Consider the following 21,667-nt stretch of genomic DNA (forward strand, 5'->3'; position numbering starts at 1 on the left):
GGGCGGGCGCGAGTTGGGGCGGGATCTGGCGCGGATGGGGGCGGAGCCGCCGGCGCTGACTGACAGCCTGACTGCGCGGCCGGGACGATCCCTCCGTTCCCGATCCGGCGGGAGGGAGGGGGGAGGGGCGGGATTTCCTGCGGGAGGCGCCGAGCCGGCCTTGGAAAAGGAGAAGGAGAAAGGGGGGCAGGGGGGGAGTGGGAGCCACCGTCCAGAGTGCCAGGGGCCGAGCAGGGCCAGCCGGACCCCGGCGGGCGGCCGGGAGAGGTGAGGCTGCGGGGCCCGCGCTGGAGGTCAGCGCCCATGGGGGCGGGCGCAAACTAACTTTTCTTGCGGGATCGGCGGGCGCCTCCATCTCTTCGCTCCTTCCGTCGTCCTCGCGCCCCTTTTTCCATCCTCCGCGTTTATACCTCGGGCACTTGGCCCGCCCGGCTTCTCCCGCCGCTTTGTTTCCCGGTGGGCCTGGGCTGGGCTGGACTGGGGGGTTGCGCGGCGCTGGAGGGACATTCCGGGGGGCGGGGGAGCCAGCCCGACCCCAGGCACTGACTGCCAAGGGCGTCCTCCGCCCGTGTCGGCCGCGGGCTCCGCGTGGGAGTGCCCCTGGGTTGGGCTTGGGACGTTTGGGGAGTGAGGGGTTCCCGGCCAGGGCCCCAGGCCTGCGCGGATCTCATGCCACAAGACTCTGGCAGTAAATTCGCGGCCACCGAGAAACTGACGTAAGCCTCTCTGCAGTGGAGTCCAGGGTCTGGGCTTCAGGTTCAGGCTTGGGGGGCTTGGGAGCCCCGTTTGTCAGCAGTGTCTGTGTCTGTTCTCTGCCCAGCTGCTCCTCCACCCGACACAAGGGGCGAGGACGGGTCAGCAACAGGTGCTGTGCAGCTTCCCTCTCTGGCAGGCAGAGCCCCCAGAAATGGGGGGCCAGAAGCACTTCATGCCCTCCGTTCACAAAGAACCCTAGGGCTAGGGCATCCAGCCATTAAAGTGAAGCCTTGAAGCCTCCGTAGGGAGGAATCTGGGGGCTGGTGCCTTTGACAGGGAGTGACCCTTGCCCGCCTGCCTGTGCCTGACCCTCCCGGCCCCACCTCCTGGCCCGCCAGTTGTCTGTGGGTGTCGGAGCCTCGGGCTGTGGAGAACAGGCTGCTGGCCCGGCCTGCCCCAGTATGTCATGCTGCCAGGGCCCCTCCTGCCCAAGGTTGAGGTACTGCCAGGTGCCCTGGGGCCCCAGTGACTCAGCCTCCCCCTCCCAGAATGCCACCTCCCCGCCACCAATACTCCTCTCATGCACAGCAGCTTCCTCCGCACTTCAAGTGGCTCAGCATCACCATCGACTCCGAGGGGAGCCGGGGTGGCTTGGGGCTCCCTGAAGGTCTTGTTCTGCTCATCCTCTGCACTCCACTTCTGGGACCCTTGCAGGCTGTGGCCCAGCATTGGACAGAGGCCCTGTGCCTTTTCCTGACCCCTGAGACCAGTGCACCGCTGCTGCCTGAGGCCCAAGGGAATGCTGGCTGCTCTCTGGGTGGGCACTAGTGTTCCCCAGCCAAGCCTGGAAGATTGGTGTGCCTGGTCCCGGCCCATCCCGGAGCTGTCAGAAGCCACAAGCTGATACCCATCCAGATTTCCAGAGCCTCCACCCCTCAGAGACTGGCTTTCCTTTGTGTGGTGGCAGTTCACGGAGCATCTTTGGGAATATCCCTCAGCACCTGACGAGGAGCCGCTGCCTGGGATACCAGACTTGCTCCCCTGGAACCAGGAGCCCTCTGAGGGGCTGCGGCATGGCGTCCTGACGCCCCATCTTGGACCCGTTGCCTGCCTTTGCCCTGGACTCCTGAGCGCAGAGCTCAGCCCAGGAGCCAGGATGGGTCGTGAACAGGACCTGATCCTTGCTGTCAAGAATGGAGATGTGACCGGTGTGCAGAAACTGGTGGCAAAGGTCAAGGCCACAAAGACAAGTGAGTACTGGGTGGGACGAGCATCCCGCTGAGGCCCTCTGAGTGCTCAGTTCACAGAGGCTGGGGGGGTGTGGGGGGATGGGGGGGTGGGGGGATGGGGGTGGGTCATTGTGATCTGCATATTTGAGGAGGGTGGACTGTCTTGTTCTCAATAAGAAGTGCCTCTGTGTGAGAAAGCCAGAGAGAAAGTTGGGTCCCCCTTGCTGTGTGTCCTTAGGCAAGTCACTTAACCTCTCTGGGCTGCAGTTTCCTTGTCTGCAAAATGAGAGGGTTGAAGTACATTCATTCACATTGTTATCGAGTGCCTACTGCTTGTCACCCAGGCTGGAATACAGTGGCAGGATCTCGACTCACTGGAACCTCTGCCTTCTGGGTTCAAGCCATTCTCCTGCCTCGGCCTACCCAGTAGCTGGGATTACAGGTGTGTGCAACCACACCCAGCTAATTTTTAAAAATATTTTTGGTAGAGATGGTGTTTCACCATGTGGACCAGATTGGTCTTGAACTCCAGACCTCAAGTGATCCACCCACCTAGGCCTCCCAAAGTGCTAGGATTACAGGCATGAGTCACCATGGCTGGCTCAGGCTCTGTTCTGAGCACTGACCATAGTAGTGAACAAAACAGACCTAAATTCCTGTCTTGGTGGAGTTGCCTTCTAGCAGGTGGTCTTTCTGATGTGTTCTTTGGAGACATGAGGTTTCTGACGATGAGTTAGAGAAGACTGAATAGACTGAATAGATAGAACTTCATCCCTACCCCCAACCTCAAATGCATACATTCCAACCGGAGCATCTCTGTGTTTGTGTGTTTGTGTCTTAAGAGGATATCTACAAGATAGCCTTTTTTTTTTTTTTTTTTGAGACAGAGTCTTGCTTTCTCACCCAGGTTGGAGTGCAGTGACATGATCTCAGCACACTGCAGCCTCTGCCTCCCAGGTTCAAGCGATTCTTCTGCCTTAGCCTCCTGAGTAGCTGGGATTACAGGCGCCTGACACCACACCTGGCTAATTTTTGTATTTTTACTAGAGACAGGGTTTCACTATCTTCGTCAGGCTGGTCTCGAACTCCTGACCTCAGGTGATCCACCCGCTTCAGCCTCCCAAAGTGCTAGGATTACAGGCGTGAACCACCGCACCAGGCCACAAGATAGCTTTTAAAAAGGGAGTTGTACTGCTTAAAGAAAGTTCAACACTCTCTAACAACTTGCTAAAGTTTCTCTTCCCCTGACATGTTTGCCCTGGGGTGGGGTGTGGCCAGAGCTCATTTACTGGAAGTTTTCACCTAGCCTTGGGACCTGACTGGGCTGTGGGGGCTCCATGCACAAGTGGCCACACCTGAGCCCCTTGTCTTGGGTCCCTCTGTGGTGTGACCCCCCACAGGGAGAACAGACATCTGGGCTTCAGGGAGAGCTCTCTGGGCTGTCCCAAGAGGCCACTGGACTTGTCACCTTGAGATCCCAGATCAGCATGAGCAGGAGGTGGTTCCTGCCACCAGACTGAGGCAGGAGGAGTTCCCTGGATGGGATGGTCTCCTCTGGAGTTCAGGGGCTCTAGCCCCAAGGTACACCTTGGCCCTGTGCACAGGAAGGAGTACCCCAGGCTACCTGAACCCCTGGGGTATGGGTGCCAGAGGAAGGGCCTTAACCTCATGCGTCCACTGGCACACCGGGGCAGGAGACGCAGGGCCTGGAGAGGTGGAGCCATGGGATGGTCTTTGTGCCTAGGGAAGTGGACACAGGGTGGGTGCCACTGGGGAGGTGCTAAGGAGGTCCCGGGGGAGGGCCCTAAGGTCCAGCAGTGCAGCCACTCCCCTCCTCTGTCTCCTCTCTCACCTCTGTGTTGTTTTTGGCAACCTGCCCAGTGGGGCCTTGGTCAAGCTGCTGCTGGCCTCACAGCTCTGGGGCCTCAAAGTGAGGCCCTAGGGAGGGCAGGAGGGAGGGGTTTGAAGGCTGGTGGCGGGAACTGCAGAGCCAGACTCAGGCTCTGAGAAGGTCCCTTGTGCCCAGTGGGAAACGTCTGTGGGGAACGAGGTCCCTTCCCTCAGTCCCAAAGGGGAGAATTCACCCTGCACAGGCTGTAGGCGCAGGCACAGCGTGACTGGGGCCTGGGATTCCTTGTGAGGCCCTGGCACTGTGCCTCCCCTCCCAGTCCTCTAAGAAGCTGGAGAGGCTGGTGACAAAAGTGAGATCACAAGGTGACATTTGCAAACCTTATAGTCTATGAAATATTATAATTTCCTCACTTGCCTGTGAGATAGGTATTTCAATATCCGTTCTGTAGATAAGGAAAGTGATACTCAGAGAGGGTTAGTGACTTGCCTAAAGTCACACAGCCATAGCATGGCAGAACAGAGGCAAAGCTACACCCTGTCCCCTGTGCTCCACACTCAGCTGCCCATCAGAATTACCTAGGGATTGTTCTGTTCTTTTCTTTTTAAAGAGATGGGGTCTCACTTTGGGAGGCTGAGGTGGGCAGATCACTTGACGTCAGCAGTTCGAGACCAGCCTGGGCAACATGGTGAAGCCCCATCTCTACTAAAAATACAAAAATTAGCTCAGTGTGGTGGCGAATGCCTGTAGTCCCAGCTACTCTGGAGGATGAAGCAAGAGGATCGCTTTAACCTGGGAGGCAGAGGTTGCAGTGAGCTGAGATTGCACCACTGCACTCCAGCCTGGGCAACAGAGCAAGAGTCTGTCTCAAAAAAAAAAAAAAAAAAGATAGGGAAAGAGATGGAGTCTCACTATGTTGCCCAGCCTTGAACTCCTGGGCTCTAGTGATCCTCCTGCCTCATCCTCCCACCTCAGCCTCCTGAGTGGCTAGTACTACAGGCAGTGCCACCATGCTGGCCTAGGGATGGTTTCAAAAGTGCAGACTGGGCCAGCCATGATGGCACACACCTATAGTCCTGTTGGCCCTGTGCACAGGAAGGAATCCCCCAGGACTCCTAGTTAGCCTAGAAGTTTGAGACTGGCCTGGGCAACATAGTACGATGCCATCTCTACAAAAAAATTAAGAAATGATCTGGGCATGGTGGCACACGCCTGTAGTCCTGCCTATTCAGGAGGCTGAGGTGGGAGGATCGCTTGAGTCGGGGAGGTCAAGGCTGCAGTGAGCCGAGATCGTGCCACTACACTCCAACCTGGGCAACAGAGCAAGACCCTATCTCAGAAAGTAATACATAAATAAAAATAAAAGTGTAGACTTTGAACTCTCCTCAAAATCGGACTCATCACAGAGGGCCTGGGACTCTGTGAATCAGAAAGTTCTCCCAGTGATTCTGATACAGTTGTCAGAAGTGAGGCTGAGGACTGTTGCTCCATATCACAAGAAGGCAAAGGAAACTGCTAAAAGGGAGTTGTCAGGGCTCCCCTTTTTCCTTCTGGGGGTTAGCTAGAGCTTTATAGCTATCCAGAGAGAGAACAGGGAGGCGGGAGGTGCTCCCTCAGCCTCCTGCATTTGATATCAGGGCAATTCCCTGCCCCCACCCAGGTCCTCTTCAGGGAGCAGGTAGCTGAGAGAAGAGGGGTACAGTTGCCCTGGCCCTGCTCCCCACCCTCGCCGTACCACTCCCTTTTCTGAACAATCTCCTTCTTTGGCCAGAGGAAATGGGGTATGCTGGGGCGGCCGGCTGAGCTCACATCCTCTGCCCGGGAGCCTAAATCAGGAGCCACCCTTCCACCCCCAGCACCAGGCCCGGGAAGAAGGTTGTACCGCAGGGGAAGTGCCTGGAGTCACTGCCAGGAACCGAGACCCTCTGCCCTCCCGCCAGGGTCCCCAGCCCGGTCACTCTGAGCCTCTTCCCCACCGCCTTTCCGGCCATTGTTCTGTAAAGAACGGAGCCACCCAGCCTGGCCCTTGCCCTGTTCCTGTCCTGCCTGTCACGTTGTCCTGCCCCTCCCTGGAGGGACTGCATCCCGCCACCCAGCTGCCTCATCCCAAATTGTCCAGGCTATTGGAGGAGGAGGGCTAAGGGAAGCGTGGGCGGCTTGAAGGGCGCTCTGTGTCTCTTCCCTGCTGACCACATCGTCTCCACTGGGGCTCAGAGAGGTACCGAGGCAGGCCAGGGTCACACAGCCAGAGTGAGCATTTGAACTGAGCGCTTCTGCTTCTAGAGCCTCTCTTCTTTCTACTGCCTCAAATGGTTCTGTATGACAAGGACTTTCCAAGGGGACTGGAGGAAAATGGAGGTCTGTGTTTCTTCCCAGTGGCCACAGCCCCTTTAGCGTTTTGTCCCTCCCTGGCTCTGTCCTTACCTTTGTGGCACAGTGTCCTTCAGCTTGGCCCTCAGTGTAGCTGTCCCCTCCCTCTGTGCCATGCTCCCCACTGCCAGGTTGGTCCCTCCCCTCCCTGTTGGAATGAAGCCCTGTCCTGCCCAGGCTACTGGGGTATTCGGGGGCCCACCGGAGCCTGGGGGGCAGGCCTGGGCCAGCACGCTTGGCACTCCGCCCGGCCTGGCCGAGCCAGGCCCACTCCTTCCCTGCAGGGTGGGTTCTAGCAGGAGGCAGAGGCCGCCCATGACGACAGGCCTTCCTTCCCTCCCCAGCGCTTCAAGAACCACTCCCACCAGTTCCCTGGCTCTCACAGGGAGCACACCTGCCTGAACCCTGCCCCGAGAGGGGGTGGCCCCAGCTCCTCTTGCCATCAACCTGCAGAGTCCTTGTCCAGGGCATGGACACCTCAGCTAAGACCCTGTAGGTGTGAAGTCAGCAGTAGCAGTGACTCCCTGGGCAGTCTGAGCACCCATGGGGATCCCAATGGGGACAGTGCGGGCCCTGTGCCAGCTCTTGTTGGTGGACCATCACCCTAACATCGGGATGGTATTGGCCAACACGTCAGGAGGGCTAGATGGTGAGAGCTCCTGTCTTTGCATATGACAAGGTCAGGCACTGTACTCACAGCCCTGTGAGCAGGTTCTGATCAGCTCATTTCACAGTTGAGGACACTGAGCCTGGGAGGTTAAATGACTTGTCACAGTCACACAGCTGGCGCCTGGCAGAGCCAGTGTTGGGTAGAGGTCTTTCTAATGTCACCTTCCCCGGGGATGCCCCAGGACTGGGCATCGTGGCCTGCCCTTGAATACCTAGTGCCTCTTTCCTTCTCTCCCCTGGCCCCTTGGTCCAGTAGGACAACGTGACCAGCTGCCTGGCCCATTCAGGCAGGAATGCTAACCATGCACACCGTGGGCCTGTCCACTGAGGGCACATGGTGCCAGTCCCACCCCCCGCCCCCTTTGGCTCTATAAACAAGCGGGGCTGGGGCGAGGGGAAGCCAGCCGACTGCCGCAGCAGCAGCCTGCCCTCACTGCCCTCACGCTGCTGGGCCGGTGGGCCAGGGTGGGAAGCCACGGGGACGGGACAGGCAAAAGGCCATGGGGCAGGTGCTTTCCTGCATGCCAAGAGGTCAGCCGGGCTGCGACAGGCGGGGGGAGGGATGCTGGGTGAGGGCAGTCATCTGATGGCCCTGACACCTCCTGCCCTGACTCCCAGAGCTCCTGGGCTCCACAAAGAGGCTCAACGTGAACTACCAGGACGCTGACGGGTGAGTGGGAGCCCCGTCCCTCTGCAGAGCTGCCGGGTGGGGCCAGCGGAGCCCCGGGGGCGGGGCTGGAGGGAAAGACCCTGAGGCCCAGAGCCCCTTTCCCTCTCAAACTTGGCCCTGGAAGTGTATTTGCTGCGAGCTGTGGGTCCTGTCCCTAGGCTGGAGGGAGGGGGCACCCGCCCGCCCGTGGAGTTAGCGCTAAGTGAGGGGAGGGGCCTTGGTGCCCCTCTGCGGGGCCTCCTGGGGTCAGATTCCTTCGGGGCCCCCTTTTCTCCCTGGAGGGTAGGAGCCCTCAGGCTTCTGCTCCCACGGCCCCCTCCCCTGGGCCAGCTGGGACGGGGGGGCGAGACAAACGGGCCTCTCAGCACAGACACTGAGCTCTTTCATGCTGTGGCTCAGCCACTGCGCTCCCACGGCAGGGCTGGCAGGGTGTGGGGGGGATCAGCCACTGCGCTCCCACGGCAGGGCTGGCGGGGTGTGGGGGGGGATCAGCCACTGCGCTCCCACGGCAGGGCTGGCGGGGTGTGGGGGGCTCAGCCACTGCGCTCCCACGGCAGGGCTGGCGGGGTGTGGGGGGCTCAGCCACTGCGCTCCCACGGCAGGGCTGGCGGGGTGTGGGGGGATCAGCCACTGCGCTCCCACGGCAGGGCTGGTGGGGTATCGGGGAGCCAGCCACTGCGCTCCCATGGCAGGGCTGGCGGGGTTGTGGGGGTGTCAGTAACCCATCCCTGCCAGCCCCAGGATAGGTTTGGGTATGGAAGACCAGGATTTGAGGGTGGGGGCTGCCCACCAACACCCCAACTTTGTGTCCTCCCACACCAGATTCTCTGCCCTCCACCATGCTGCTTTGGGGGGCAGCCTGGAGCTCATAGCCTTGCTGCTAGAGGCTCAGGCCACTGTTGACATCAAGGACAGCAATGGTGAGACCCCCATGTGCCCCCGACTCCCACTCCAGGCAGGTAGGGGCCCTACCCAGACCCTGGGACCAGAACTTGCTCCCATGACAACGTAGCAATGCTAATAGTTGTTAGCACAGCATCTCTGGGCTTGCAAGTGGCTTTTCCCTGTTTAATCTTCACAGCCTTCTTGCACAGGGGACTGGTACTAACATCCCATTATTCAGATGAGTAGGTTGAGGCTCAGCGAGGTTTTGCTGCTGTCCTGGGGTCATCATGATCCGTGATGGGCACAGCAGGACTCTGGCTTCAGCCCTGTCAAGCCGGACCTCTTCCTAACCACACCTGGATGAAGCCAGCATTGCATCCCCTTGGGCTCTGCCCTCCCAGCTGGGCTTGCTCCATCCTCTGCTCAGTTCCTCTCCACCCCCAAGGCCATCCCAGGACCTCCCTCAGAATCGCTTTCCTCCTGCCAGGCATGCGCCCGCTGCACTACGCAGCCTGGCAGGGCCGGCTGGAGCCTGTGAGGCTGCTGCTGCGCGCCTCTGCGGCTGTCAATGCCGCCTCACTGGACGGACAGATCCCCCTTCACCTGGCCGCGCAGTATGGACACTATGAGGTGGTACGTGAGGCCGCCCACAGGGGCATGGCGCGGGGCGGGGTGGGGTGCCGGACAGGCCAGGCCCCCTCACTTGGCTCCCCCCACCCCAGTCAGAAATGCTCCTCCAACATCAGTCCAACCCATGCCTGGTCAACAAGGCCAAGAAGACACCCCTGGACCTGGCCTGTGAATTCGGCCGACTCAAGGTGAGGCCCGCAGCCCTGGGGTGCTGGGTCCTGGACGTCTACAGGGTCTCAGGAGGAGGCTCTAACTGGGCGCTGGGTGCTGCAGGTGGCCCAGCTGCTACTGAACAGCCACTTATGTGTGGCACTGCTGGAGGGCGAGGCCAAGGACCCTTGTGACCCCAACTATACCACGCCCCTGCACTTGGCTGCCAAGAATGGCCACAGAGAAGTCATCAGGTACTCTTGGGGGTCCCCCCGCTTCCTCTTCACCTGCCTGCAGGACAATTGGTGCCCCTCAGTGCCCTCCCCTGCTGCCCTCATCCCCCAGGCTCTCCATCTCCCAGGCCCCCAGCAGTCAGCACCCCCTCCTGCCCCACCTCCCTTGTGACTCCCCTTGTCCACTGCAGGCAGCTCCTGAGAGCTGGGATCGAGATCAACCGCCAGACCAAGACGGGTACGGCGCTCCACGAGGCCGCGCTGTATGGCAAGACCGAGGTGGTGCGGCTGCTCCTGGAGGTGGGTGTGCGCCCCTGCTCCCTCGCAGGTGTCCATGGAGCCTCTGCCCTGTGCCCCAACTGGGCTGGGGAGGTACGGGACGGAGGACTCCAGCATGGTTTTTGCATTAGCATCAGGGAAGAGGCCTGATTTCCTTCTGAATGGTGCCGAGGCAGTGCAGATGGATCGGGGGCAGACCAACCTGATTGGCACCCCAGATGTGCCTCTTACTAGCTGAGTGAACTTGAGCTTGTCCTTGACTGAGTCCCTGAGCTTCTATTTCCTCATCTGTAAAATCTGAAAATAATAGTACCTATGTCCCGGGTAGCTGAGAGAATCGGGTAAGGAGTGTCAAAGTGCCCAGTGTGTGCTCATGCGATGCTGTGCACCCAGGGAGGTGTGGACGTGAACATCCGGAACACGTATAACCAGACGGCGCTGGACATAGTGAATCAGTTCACCACCTCCCAGGCCAGCCGGGAAATCAAGCAGCTACTGCGGGGTGAGTGCGGGGGGAGGATACCCTGCCCAGGGGGGCCTGGAGCTGCTCAAGTAGGTACCAGGATGTGGAGGGGGAGTGGATGTCCCTCGGGGAGGGTTGTCAAGGGGATGAGGGGTGGAAAGATGCCCTAAGGACCCTTAGATGACACCTGTCCCCCGCCCCATTCTCTTAGAGGCCTCAGGGATCCTGAAGGTCCGAGCACTCAAAGATTTCTGGAACCTCCACGATCCCACTGCTCTCAATGTCCGGGCAGGGGATGTCATCACGGTGAGGGACCCCAAGCAGGCATTGCAAATACAAATGATTGCTGTTACTTATTTGGGTACCTGCTATGTTACCAGGTTCTGATCTGAGGTCTCTATATGTACTCTCATTTAATTCTTCCCAAAGCCGGGGAACGCAGTGCTATTAGCATTTCTTCTTTAGAGATGACAAAATTGAGAATTAAACAAAATAAAATCAAGAGAAATTAAAGTGACTTGCCCAAGGTCACACAGCTAGCAAGTAGTGGAGCTGGGATTTGACCACAGGCTGCCACTGGGGCTTGCCCTGGAGGCACGGGGGAGATTGAGCTGGCTGCTGGCAGCAGGGGTGGAACTTGGGCCAGTGTGGGCATCAGAGGCTAACTCCTCAGGGGTAGGGGAAGAGCTGGACCAGGGTTGCCGGACTGCAGCTGTAGAGACAACTGTTTGCCACTTGCCTGGTGCTGGGAGTGACCGTCCCCACTCCCCACCCCTGGCCACAGGTGCTGGAACAGCATCCCGACGGCCGCTGGAAGGGCCACATCCACGAGAGCCAGAGGGGCACAGACCGCATAGGCTACTTCCCCCCGGGCATTGTGGAGGTGGTCAGCAAGCGGGTGGGCATCCCTGCAGCCCGCCTCCCCTCCGCACCTGCCCCCCTGCGCCCAGGCTTCTCCCGAACACCACAGCCTCCTGCCGAAGAACCCCCGCACCCTCTTACCTACAGCCAGCTCCCTCGGGTGGGCCTCAGCCCAGACAGCCCAGGTACCTGCTCCCAGGGGGCAGTGCTGGGCACTGTGTGGGCGTGTGGCCTGGGCAAGCTGCCAGTCAGCTGTCAGCAGCATCCCTTGGGGCTCTGACCCTTTGGCTTCTGCCCCTCACAGCAGGTGACAGGAATAGCGTGGGCAGCGAGGGCAGCGTGGGCAGCATCCGCAGTGCCGGCAGCGGGCAGAGCTCTGAGGGCACTAACGGCCACGGCCCTGGCCTCCTGATTGAGAACGCCCAGGTAGGATGGTGGGGTCACGGACCAGGGCAGGGCTCACCCCCCACTGCCAGTTCCCCACATGCTGAGTTGGCTCCTGCCCTGTCTCCAGCCACTGCCCTCAGCTGGAGAGGACCAGGTGCTGCCAGGACTCCACCCACCGTCCCTGGCAGGTAGGAAGGGTCAGGGGACCTGGGTTGGCTAGGAGAGGTGCAGGTAAGGAGGCCAAGGATAGGCACCCCTTCCTCCTGCCACCTCTCCATTCCATTTTTCTCCCTCCTTGAAGACAACCTGAGCCACCACCCTCTGACCAACTGCCGCTCTGGGGAGCAGATCTTCACCCAGGACGTGCGGCCAGAACAGCTGCTGGAGGGGAAGGTGTGACCTCCATTGGGGTGCACTGTGGGCCTTGGGGTGGGTAGGGCAGGGGAGATGCAAGGGCCTCTGGACTGAAGCCCCACTCAGGCAGGCCTTGAGCTCCTGGTGGGGGCTGGGGCCTTGGTCCAGCTTCTGCTAATTCTGCCACCTTCCCCCACCCCGCAGGACGCGCAGGCCATTCATAACTGGCTAAGCGAGTTCCAGCTGGAGGGCTACACTGCCCACTTTCTGCAGGCCGGCTACGATGTGCCTACCATCAGCCGCATGACGCCTGAGGTGGGTGCTGCAGCTGGGAAGCAGTGCCCAGTGGGCAGGGGAGGGCCCAGCAGGCAGGGGAGGGGCCTGATGGCCAGACTGTGTGTGGCAGGACCTGACGGCCATCGGGGTGACCAAGCCTGGGCACAGGAAGAAGATCGCCTCCGAGATCGCTCAGCTCAGCATCGCCGAGTGGCTGCCCAGCTACATCCCAGTGAGCCATCAAGGGTGACTGGGGAGTGGGGCATGTGCTGTCACCCTCAGCTGTGGCTTTGCGGTGCCTTTTCCCCTCTGGCTGGGGGCAGGGGCTGGCTGGGAGCTGTTCTGAGGACGGTGTTCTTCCAGACGGACCTGCTGGAGTGGCTGTGTGCACTGGGGCTGCCGCAGTACCACAAGCAGCTGGTGAGCAGTGGCTACGACTCCATGGGGCTGGTGGCCGACCTCACCTGGGAGGAGCTGCAGGAGATTGGGGTCAACAAGCTCGGTAAGGACTGCCCTGAGGCCCGGCTGGGCCCCCACCTGCCTCCGGGATCTCCAAGAGGAGAGAGAATGGGACCCAGCGGTGACCAGGACAACCCCAGCCCCAGCTAACCTTGCCACTTCCGTCCCCCATGTCAGGGCATCAGAAGAAGCTCATGCTGGGGGTGAAACGACTGGCAGAGCTTCGGCGGGGCCTGCTGCAGGGGGAGGCCCTCAGCGAAGGCGGGCGCCGGCTGGCCAAGGGTCCGGAGCTGATGGCCATCGAGGGGCTGGAGAACGGGGAAGGCCCAGCTACGACTGGCCCACGGCTCCTCACCTTCCAGGGCAGCGAACTAAGCCCAGAGCTACAAGCAGCCATGGCAGGGGGTGGCCCTGAACCACTCCCCCTTCCACCTGCCCGATCTCCCAGCCAGGAGAGCATCGGGGCACGCTCACGGGGGTCTGGCCACTCACAGGAACCGCCTGCCCTACAGCCCAGCAGTGGAGATCCCAGCAACCCCCAGGAGAGGAACCTTCCAGAGGGCACAGAGCGGCCCCCTAAGCTTTGTTCCTCACTTCCTGGCCAAGGACCCCCACCCTATGTTTTTATGTACCCCCAGGCCTCACCCTCCAGCCCGGCCCCAGGAGGGGCCCCACCTCCTGGTGCACCCTGGGCCTTCTCCTATTTGGCTGGGCCCCCTGCCACTCCCCCAGACCCGCCTCGACCTAAACGCCGGTCCCACAGCCTAAGCCGCCCTGGCCCCACGGAGGGGGATGCTGAAGGGGAGGCCGAAGGGCCGGTGGGCAGCGCCCTGGGCAGTTATGCTACCCTTACCCGGCGGCCAGGACGAAGCGCCCTTGTCCGGACCAGTCCTAGCGTGACCCCAACTCCAGCTCGGGGGACTCCTCGCAGTCAGTCCTTCGCCCTGCGGGCCCGGCGCAAAGGCCCCCCGCCCCCACCCCCCAAACGCCTCAGCTCCGTCTCTGGCCCCAGCCCGGAGCCACCTCCACTAGATGGGAGCCCAGGGCCCAAGGAAGGGGCCACAGGGCCCCGAAGGCGAACACTGAGTGAACCCGCTGGCCCCTCAGAGCCCGCTGGCCCACCTGCCGCGGCTGGGCCTGCATCAGACACAGAGGAGGAGGAGCCAGGCCCCGAGGGAATGCCCCCATCTCGGGGCAGCTCCGGGGAAGGGCTGCCGTTTGCAGAGGAAGGGAACCTGACCATCAAACAGCGCCCGAAGCCCGCTGGTCCCCCGCCCCGAGAGACACCCGTGCCTTCTGGCCTTGATTTCAACCTCACGGAATCAGACACTGTTAAGCGGAGGCCCAAGTGCCGCGAGAGAGAGCCGCTGCAGACCGCATTGCTGGCCTTCGGAGTGGCCAGCGCCACGCCTGACCCCGCTGCCCCCCTGCCTTCCCCAACTCCTGGCGAGTCTCCTTTAGCTTCTAGCCCTCCCCAGCCCGAGCCCAGCAGCCTTCCAGCCCAAGGAGTTCCAACCCCCCTTGCTCCCAGCCCTGCCACGCAGCCTCCGGTGCCACCCTGCCCAGGGCCAGGTCTGGAAAGCTCAGCTGCTAGTCGGTGGAATGGGGAGACAGAACCCCCGGCCGCCCCTGCTGCCCTCCTCAAGGTGCCCGGAGCAGGTAAGAGGGGAGGCCTGTGGGAGAGGCACTGCTGGCAGGGTTATGTCTGGCTCAGCCAAGTCCCAGGCCAACCATTTTGTCTCTGCAGGAACAGCCCCCAAGCCTGTGTCAGTGGCCTGCACCCAGCTGGCATTTTCTGGCCCTAAGCTAGCGTCCCGGCTCGGCCCCCGCCCGGTGCCTCCTCCACGGCCTGAGAGCACTGGGACTGTGGGCCCAGGCCAGGCCCAGCAGAGACTAGAGCAGACCAGCTCGTCCCTGGCAGCTGCACTGAGAGCCGCAGAGAAGAGCATTGGCACGGAGGAGCAAGAGGGGTGAGGGGGGCCGGATGGGGAGGGAGAGAAGGCTGCGGAGAAACGGCGCTCCTGCATCCTCTGCCCAGGGACCATGGGGATGTTGGAGGGGGACACTGCAGGCACTAATGGGATAAGAGGCCAGGTGTTGGACTCACCCAGATAAGGGAATCTTGGTGGCTGCCATTTAGGAGGCACATGAGCCTGGCCAGTCCCTTGCCTCTCTGAGCCTCTGGGAGCTATGACAGCTCCCTGCCCCAGGGCCAATGGGGTACAGGCCAGTGGCTAATCTGACCGCATCCTTCCCCTTGCTGCAGCGCCCCCAGTGCCTCCACCAAGCACATTCTGGATGACATCAGCACCATGTTCGATGCCCTAGCTGACCAGCTGGACGCCATGCTGGACTGAGCCCTCCAGCAGTGCCCACTGTGACCTGCCGAAGTCCACTGCCTTTGCCCCAGCACAAAAGAGGCCCCTGCCACCCTAGGGATGGGCCAAAGGCTGGTCAGGCTGAAGCGCCCCTCCTAGCAGGGCCCCTTCCCACTCCAAGCCAGCGGCTGTGGGCACCGCAGCTCTCGTGGGGCAGCCCAGCTTCTCAGAACCTGGCTAGCGAGGGGCCTCCGCTGCATCTCAGCCAAGCCCCTCCCAGGGTGATCTGACCGACAGCCCTGCTCCTGGACAGGGACCCTGGTAAGAGCTCTCTCCTCAGGGAGGAAGCGGGGATGGGGCTCTGGGGGTGCTTTCTCTGTACCCCCCAGCCTGTGTCCCAAGTTGTTGTGCCAAGGGAATGCCTCTTGCCACCCACCATCCTGCCCAGGCCCTGAGAGGCTGGAGGAGGCGTGTGTCTGGCCGGGCCCCCTCTCCGTAGGTGTACAGAGGACATGTAAATACACAGCGGTGGTGCCCAGGCAGCTCCTGCCCTCGCCTTCCCTCACTGAGGCAGAGCTAGCAGGGGTGGGAGGCAGTGGGGTTAACAGATCCCACAAGTCCTAACTTTTCAATTGTAAATGTTATTTTTTAAGCAGAGAGAAATGCATATATTTTAAATGGAATTTATTCTATCTATTAACTGCCTGAGAGGACACAATGGGGGAGGGGCTTCGGACCATAGCAGGAGCCCCGGCTGCCCACCTGAGGGCAGGGAGAGCCTGACCCCGTTGGCCCAGGCCCTGGCTCTGTAACCATTAACCTCTTCCCCCAACTAACACCAATGAAAACACCATTCCACGTGACTGGGCTGTGTGTTTGCCTCTGTGACATGGGGACCCCTGACCCAGACCTGAGGGACCCACCAGCGTAGATGGAGGAAGGCTGAGGCCTCCCTTTGCCAGCCACCGCCATGGGTGGGCAGACCCTGCAGTGGCCTTACAGACCAGCCACAGGTGTTTCTTAGCAATTGACACATTTTAATACAAACCAGTCTACATTCATTCCTAAAAGGCTCATTTCCAGTAAAAAATATACACCAGTAGAAACTTCTCCCAGAACTGGGGCAGAGGCTGAGGAGACCTGGGCCAGATTCCCCCAGACTGACAGGCAGCCAGCTTGAGCCAGGCACAGGAAGAGGCTCCAGGGCGAAGCGGGGCCCTGCTCCGTCTTCAGGTTCAGGCGGGAGACTCCCCCGCAGAGGGAGGGAGGGGAGGCACTCGGGGCCACATCCAGGCAAGCACCACCACCCTGCCCTCCACGGCAGCCTTGGGAGTTGGACGCGTTGGCCAAGGCTGCTGCTGTTGCTTCTCCAAAGAAGGTTCGCTTCAAGGCCATGTCCAGGGACCCACGAGCAGAGGCACTGGGGGGCAAGGGATCCCCAAGGGGGCAGGGGATCCCCAAGGGGGCAGCCCACAGGTAAGGGGGTTGAGGGCCCCTCTAGGGAGCGCCTGAGGCCATACATTCAAGAGTGTCCCTGGTGAGGCCCAGAGAAGAGCCAGGACTGGCCAAGGGCCCAAGCCGTCAGCTCCTCCACAGTGAGCCCCAGGGCCCAGGAAGACAGCGGGGTCTGACACGGGGAGCTGGGCTTCCAGTGCCACGGGTGCAGCAAACCCGGAAACATTCATGATACCAACTCCCCTGTTCAGAAATGGGTCTGGCTTTAGCCCCAGGGATGGGGGCAACTACGGCCACCACAGCCAGTGGCTCAGAAGGGAGAGTTCATGCCCAGCTTAGTTTCAAACTGCAGCTTCTGTCGCTTCTGGTAGCGGACTCGGACCCTGGTGGGGCAGGAAATTAAAGTACAGGTTGGCAACGATCCTTAGACCAGGGGCCAGGGCAGGACAACAGAGGAGAAGGGAGGGATGGGCAGCGGAAAGGTGGGGGAGTGTCGCCAAGGGAGTGACTGGTTTAGGGAACACGCCTGAGCCCAGAGGGAGGCGCCCTGCTGCCAGCTCACCGAATCTCATGTAGCTTCACGATCTCATTGGTCACCACCACAAGGACCAGGGACAGGCAGCCCAGGAGCCATGTCAGCAAGGGCACGTCCTCCAGGCCAAAGTGGACATGGCCGTCCCTGTGCGTCCAGAGCTGCAGGTCCACGGCCGTCTGGACCACCTGACCCAGCAGCCTGTGGGAGGCAGCGGCCCCGTGTGAGCCCTGACACTGCCTGCTTCCTGGTACAGCAGTTAGCTCAGGCAGGGCACAGTTAAACCTCTGGCCCCGGTCCCGCCCTCCAATCCTAGCCCTGCAGAAACCCCTCTCCTCCCCAGCCCGCATTCTGCCCTCCATCCTAGCAATACTCACACCACAGGCACTGTCACGGCCCACCAGAGGTTGGTCAAGGGGCTCTTTCTCCACAGGGGCTTGGTGCGATGCACATGGGTGATGGAAATGAAGACTGGGGAAAGTGGGGCGATGTGGGGGTCAGACTTCCATAGTGGAGCTCCTCTCCCACCATCATCTGTGCCCTCCCAGGGAGCCCTCTCACCAGTGTGCAGAACAATCAGGGCGGCCGTGAGCTTCTGAGCCGACAGCAGTCCGTTGGCAAAGTCCTCAAACCAGGCTGGAGCCCTGTCGTCGTTGCTGCCAAAGTGAGGCATGGGCTCAGCCCCTCTGGGGCCGCAGGGAGGTAGGGAGGAAGGGGAGGGAGGAAGCCTTGAGGCGAGGCAGGCGATGGGTGGATCTCCGGGGCTGGGACCCACCTGGGCAGCATGATGGAGGAGCAGTTGGTGAGGTTGCGGGCCCGGGAGCTATCACAGAAGCTCTGCAGTGTGAAGCCAAAGCAGATGAGGCACGAGCTGATGGTGAGGCTGAACTTGAGCAGGAAGCAGAGCAGGAAGTAGTGCTGGGTCTGCCGGGGAACAAGGCCAGTCACTCCTGGGGCGCACAGCCCCTCTGCCGGCTGCTCCTAGCTCTTCCACGTACTCAACAGGCTCTTAGTAAATGGTCAGGCCTGGGGTATAGGGAGCTCACGGCCCAGCAAGGATCTTTCCCAGCTCTGTGCCGCCACCTCCTCTTTGATCTGGGGGAAGACTAGGAACCAAGTGCCAGCTTCCCAGTTCTGCTGAAGTCTCCCATCCAGAGCCTTCCAGATTAGCCCCTCTCTCCTCCCCCAACCCTCAGTCCCTTCCATGCTCACTTGCGAGGCTCATGGGGTCTGCTTCGCTTACCTTCTTGGGAATGGACTGGAGGTTTTTCCCTGTTGCCATAGACATGATGGAGCTATGGGGGGGCTTCCCCAGCAGAGAGATGCTGAAAAGCAGAGATCACGTAGAGGGATGGTGACAATGACCCTCTGTCCCTCAATTCTCACAGAGGGAGCCTCTAGGGAGTCTTGCGTGTGAGGTCGAGTCTGGCGAGGGGATGGAGTAAAACAAAGGCTGGGTGGCAGTGGCTCACACCTGTAATCCCAGCACTTTGGGAGGCCGAGACGGGCAGATCATTTGAGGTCAGGAGTTCAAAACCAGCCTGGCCAACATGGCAAAACCCCAACTCTACTAAAAATACAAAAATTAACCAGGCGTGGTAGTGGGCACCTATAATCGCAGCTACTCAGGAGGCTGAGGCAGGAGAATCACTTGAGCCCGGGAGGCGGAGGTTGCAATGAGCAGAGATTGCACCATTGCACTCCAGCCTGGGTGACAGAGTGAGATTCCATCTCAAAAAAAAAAAAAAAAAAAAGACAAAGGGGGTTCCCTCTATGTCTCCTGTACCAGAGGAGGTGAGCCCTGAGCAGTTCCAGAACCTTGGGCTCCTAGGGCTGCACAGTGACATCCAGACACCTCCAGCTTGGGCTTGGGGGGTGGAGAAGCTGCACGGCATCTCACCTGAGCAGAGGGTAGCAAAAGCAGGACAGCCACAGGATGTCAGTGGTACTCAGGAGTGGCGGCAGCTGGACCAGGCAAGAAAGGAACTAAACCAGGAAAGAAGCCAAGAGCCACAGTTCGATTCAGGCAAATAATAAGGGCATAGGAGCCCCTGAGCTCCCTTGCCCCAGGCCCAGATAGATGCTCACATCCTGCCAGAGGGAAGTGGGGCCGGAGGGAATACTGTTCTGCCAGTGAGTGTCATCTCCAAAAGCCCAGGGGCTTCACAGGGCTCTGGGGGCCCCTTGACTGTACTGCTACCCCCAGCCTCCCTCCTCAGATGTTCAGCTGGCCCCTGAGTGAAGGGGCGAGTGGCACGGGGGTGATGCCTGTGCGGGCCCCACCTCACCTGGATGACCACGAGAGTCAGCTGGCACTGCAGCAGGAAGAGGAAGCACTTACGGATGCCATAGGTGGCGTGCCGAGCCTAGGGACCAAGAGGGACAGATTATGGCTGGGTCTGCCTGTCCTCTCCCAGGCCCAACAGGTGACACACTTCAGCCCAGAGACAGACTCCCAGGATGCTTCTATGAGGGGAGCAGAGGCGAATGTTACTGCCTGGGAGAGCCCACTCGGAGGGCTGGGGCATGAGGTCCCCCAAATAGGTCCTGTGCTGCTACTCCCACCCCGGGCGGGTCCTGCGTCTCTCCTCCTTTGCCTGCCAAAGCACCCACCTGTTCGATAAGCCGGATGATGCTGATGGTCTCCTCCTGGCGAAAGGTCAGGGAGCAGGGCAGGCTGTTGAGCTGCCCTGACAGCTGCAGGGGAGAAAGGCCATCCGAGGCCTGGGCCATGCTGGTGCTGGTGGCGTAGCCAAAGGTCTCCCAGGAGCAACGGGACGGGTACAGGGGATCCAGGGCAATGCTGCTCAGGGTGGGAGACACACACCCTTCAGCTGCATCTCCCACAGGACTGGGCACCCCACCCTCTTCTCCCACCGTGCCCAAGTGCATTGGTCCCAGCCAGGGTGAGGTCGGCCATGGTACACACCCCCAGCCCCATGCAGGCCCATCTGACCCTCTGGTGTGGGAGGTAGAGGCTGGCCCACAGGCTCCAGGGTCCCGCCCTGACCTGATGTCACTCTGGAGGAAGAGGCAGCTGTTCCGCAGGTTGGCAGAGCTGCCCAGGCAGCAGGTCACCTCCCCGTACTCTTGCATGATCTTTATCATCTCACACATGGCTGAGGACAGCATATGAGGGCACAAGAGTCAGGCAGGCAGAGCGCCATGTGGGCGCTGGGCAGACCCATGGGACAGGACAGCAGGAGGCAATGGGAGGTAGGCCCCTCTTTGAAACAACCCCACCCCCAGCAGCGGGATCATGTGAACATTGGCCCTTCTGACTCCAACCCACAAGATTCCGCAGCTGATCCCAGCCCAGGTTTCTTCACTCCCTGCATGGAAAACCTACATCCCTCCAGAGCCCACAGGGTGCCTGGGCCCAGGCAGAGCTCAGCCACAAGGACCAGGCTGCCCAAGTACCCGTGGCCACAGCACTCACTCTCCGGGGTGCAGTCGGTGAAGAGGGGCACTAGCAGGGGCACGTTGTCAATGTTCTGCAGGTGGGGCCGCACTTGGTGGATACCCCGGGGCAGCTTAGCCTGGAGAAAGCAGAGATGCCAGTGGCTTCAGGATGGGGACCAGCATCCCTCCATCCCTCCCCTTCATGTGCCTGCCCACTACCTCTCTACCTCTCCCCTGGACCAGCTATGGGACCACTACAGGAACACGTGAGACAGATCCTGCCATCGTACCCGGTTGGAGTCCTCCAGGAAGCTGGGGATGTCGCTGTCCGTAGGCTGGAAGCTGATGAGGTCGGAGTGGCCCTCCTCCTCCATGAGGAGGAGCCCTTCTGCATCGTCTCGGGACACTGTGGGGACAAAAGCCTCTCCCTCACCTTGGGGCCAGCCTTCTGGGGCCCTGTCCTTGCCCTGCAGATGGCAGAGAATTTCCTGCCTCTGTGTCCACTCCTTCCTGCTGACTACTGTTTCCCACAGGGACATCACAGCCATTTCCCAAGGGAATGTATTTATCTGGAGGGCTCTTGGGAGGCTCTTCCTGGCTGTGGCTCTGAGGAGGGGAATCCTCCCACCACCACCCCGTCCCCACCCCACGCCTTTGCCCTTACCCTGATTCAGGTCATCGTGTAGGGAGCCTGCATGGCTGGGGCTGGAGGGGGGGATCTCGGAGCCAGGCATGTCACCATTGGGCGTGAGGGAGATGTGGCAGTTCCAGCCTGTCTCCAGGCCCATTTTTTCTGCAAATACCTGTGAAGGGCAGACAGCCATGAACATATGGGTCCAAAAGCCCATGGGAGACAGAGTTAGTGGTGGCAGAGGGGATGGCTCTCCCCACCTTGCTTTTGAGCTCATCCTCCAAAGAGAAGTAGACAAAGCGGATGCAGGCGTTGACGAGCCCGTCGATGAGGCGTACGATGTCCAGCCGGGCCTGGTACTGGGAGGACACCATGCCCATGAAGATCTGGCCGCTCAGGGCCTGCATGCAGTCTTCCTTCTCCAGCACCTCCCCGATCCCTTCTTCAGGCAGGACACACAGGACACAGCCCGATCAGGACACCCAGGAACCAGCCCAGGGCCACACACACAGATGCCGCGCCCAAATCAAGGAGCACACAGGCCCCAGGGGACCACACACAGCCACGGATGCACACAGCCAAGACACACGGAGCCGACAGACACAGGAGAAAAGACAATGAAAGGTATGCATCAGTCAGGTGGCTGAATCCGAGCTGGGAGCCATGACAGGGCATGGCTTCAGCTTCTGCCCCAGCCCCGCTCCAGGGCTGGGGGACCGGCCCCACCCTCAGAAATAGCTTCAATTCACGGTCTCTTGGGTTGAAAAAACCCGGGAAGTGTGTGTGTCTGGTGGGAATGGGGTGGTGTGGTGGAGCTTCTGGGCCCCTCTGCACCGGCGGGGTGAGAGACCTGGTCTCCTGTCCGATTC

At 60.7% G+C, this 21,667-nt stretch overlaps 3 protein-coding genes across 14 annotated transcripts in view; 2 read left to right on the top strand and 1 right to left on the bottom strand.

Annotated features, from left to right (window-relative positions):
• The first annotated feature begins 154 nt into the window (after positions 1–154).
• CASKIN2 (CASK interacting protein 2) lies at positions 155–15,641 on the top strand. Of its 4 annotated transcripts, none has more exons than XM_050764172.1 (20): positions 155–267; positions 1,411–1,946; positions 7,432–7,483; positions 8,306–8,403; positions 8,856–9,001; positions 9,091–9,186; positions 9,272–9,402; positions 9,573–9,681; positions 10,054–10,162; positions 10,335–10,429; positions 10,908–11,169; positions 11,289–11,410; positions 11,499–11,559; positions 11,673–11,764; positions 11,930–12,040; positions 12,132–12,233; positions 12,365–12,503; positions 12,638–14,119; positions 14,208–14,430; positions 14,727–15,641. In XM_050764172.1, the coding sequence occupies exons 2-20, from the start codon at positions 1,853–1,855 to the stop codon at positions 14,815–14,817; spliced, it is 3,615 nt and encodes a 1,204-aa protein (XP_050620129.1). In that variant the 5' UTR covers positions 155–267; positions 1,411–1,852; the 3' UTR covers positions 14,818–15,641. The 4 variants fall into 4 exon arrangements, with proteins under 4 accessions (XP_050620129.1, XP_050620131.1, XP_050620132.1 ...); XM_050764175.1 differs by lacking the exon at positions 155–267 and adding an exon at positions 5,435–6,132 and having other exon boundaries at positions 1,933–1,946; XM_050764174.1 differs by lacking the exon at positions 155–267 and having other exon boundaries at positions 1,353–1,946.
• A 153-nt stretch (positions 15,642–15,794) lies between these two features.
• Positions 15,795–21,667, bottom strand: part of TMEM94 (transmembrane protein 94) — an 87,946-nt gene continuing 82,073 nt past the window's right edge. For 5 of the 9 annotated variants that reach the window (XM_050764159.1, XM_050764162.1, XM_050764161.1 and 2 more), the window contains 13 exons: positions 21,059–21,240; positions 20,832–20,970; positions 20,458–20,573; positions 20,205–20,304; positions 19,776–19,884; positions 19,379–19,568; positions 19,054–19,131; positions 18,666–18,751; positions 18,009–18,090; positions 17,541–17,689; positions 17,143–17,421; positions 16,796–16,966; positions 15,795–16,616 (listed from right to left, as the gene is read on the bottom strand). In XM_050764159.1, the coding sequence (XP_050620116.1) occupies positions 16,544–16,616; positions 16,796–16,966; positions 17,143–17,421; positions 17,541–17,689; positions 18,009–18,090; positions 18,666–18,751; positions 19,054–19,131; positions 19,379–19,568; positions 19,776–19,884; positions 20,205–20,304; positions 20,458–20,573; positions 20,832–20,970; positions 21,059–21,240 (1,754 nt within the window). In that variant the 3' untranslated portion in view covers positions 15,795–16,543. The remainder of the gene's footprint in view (positions 16,617–16,795; positions 16,967–17,142; positions 17,422–17,540; positions 17,690–18,008; positions 18,091–18,665; positions 18,752–19,053; positions 19,132–19,378; positions 19,569–19,775; positions 19,885–20,204; positions 20,305–20,457; positions 20,574–20,831; positions 20,971–21,058; positions 21,241–21,667) is intronic. The other 4 variants (XM_050764167.1, XM_050764166.1, XM_050764164.1 and 1 more) reach the window with 1 other exon arrangement.
• The window catches only part of GGA3 (golgi associated, gamma adaptin ear containing, ARF binding protein 3), a 271,030-nt gene continuing 267,999 nt past the window's right edge, over positions 18,637–21,667 (top strand). Inside the window, exon 1 of the mRNA XM_050764239.1 lies at positions 18,637–18,640. The gene's annotated coding sequence lies outside the window, so the exon portion shown is untranslated. The remainder of the gene's footprint in view (positions 18,641–21,667) is intronic.

The sequence above is a fragment of the Macaca thibetana genome, chromosome 16 (genome assembly GCF_024542745.1).
Source record: "Macaca thibetana thibetana isolate TM-01 chromosome 16, ASM2454274v1, whole genome shotgun sequence".
Classification (NCBI taxonomy): domain Eukaryota; kingdom Metazoa; phylum Chordata; class Mammalia; order Primates; family Cercopithecidae; genus Macaca; species Macaca thibetana.

Coding starts and splice junctions, on each gene's coding strand:
- CASKIN2 (XM_050764172.1), top strand. CDS start 1,853: ATGGGTCGTGAACAGGACCTGATCCTTGCTGTCAAGAATGGAGATGTG. Junction 10,163..10,334: donor AATCAAGCAGCTACTGCGGG/GTGAGTGCGGGG, acceptor CCATTCTCTTAG/AGGCCTCAGGGATCCTGAAG. Junction 11,170..11,288: donor CCTCAGCCCAGACAGCCCAG/GTACCTGCTCCC, acceptor TGCCCCTCACAG/CAGGTGACAGGAATAGCGTG.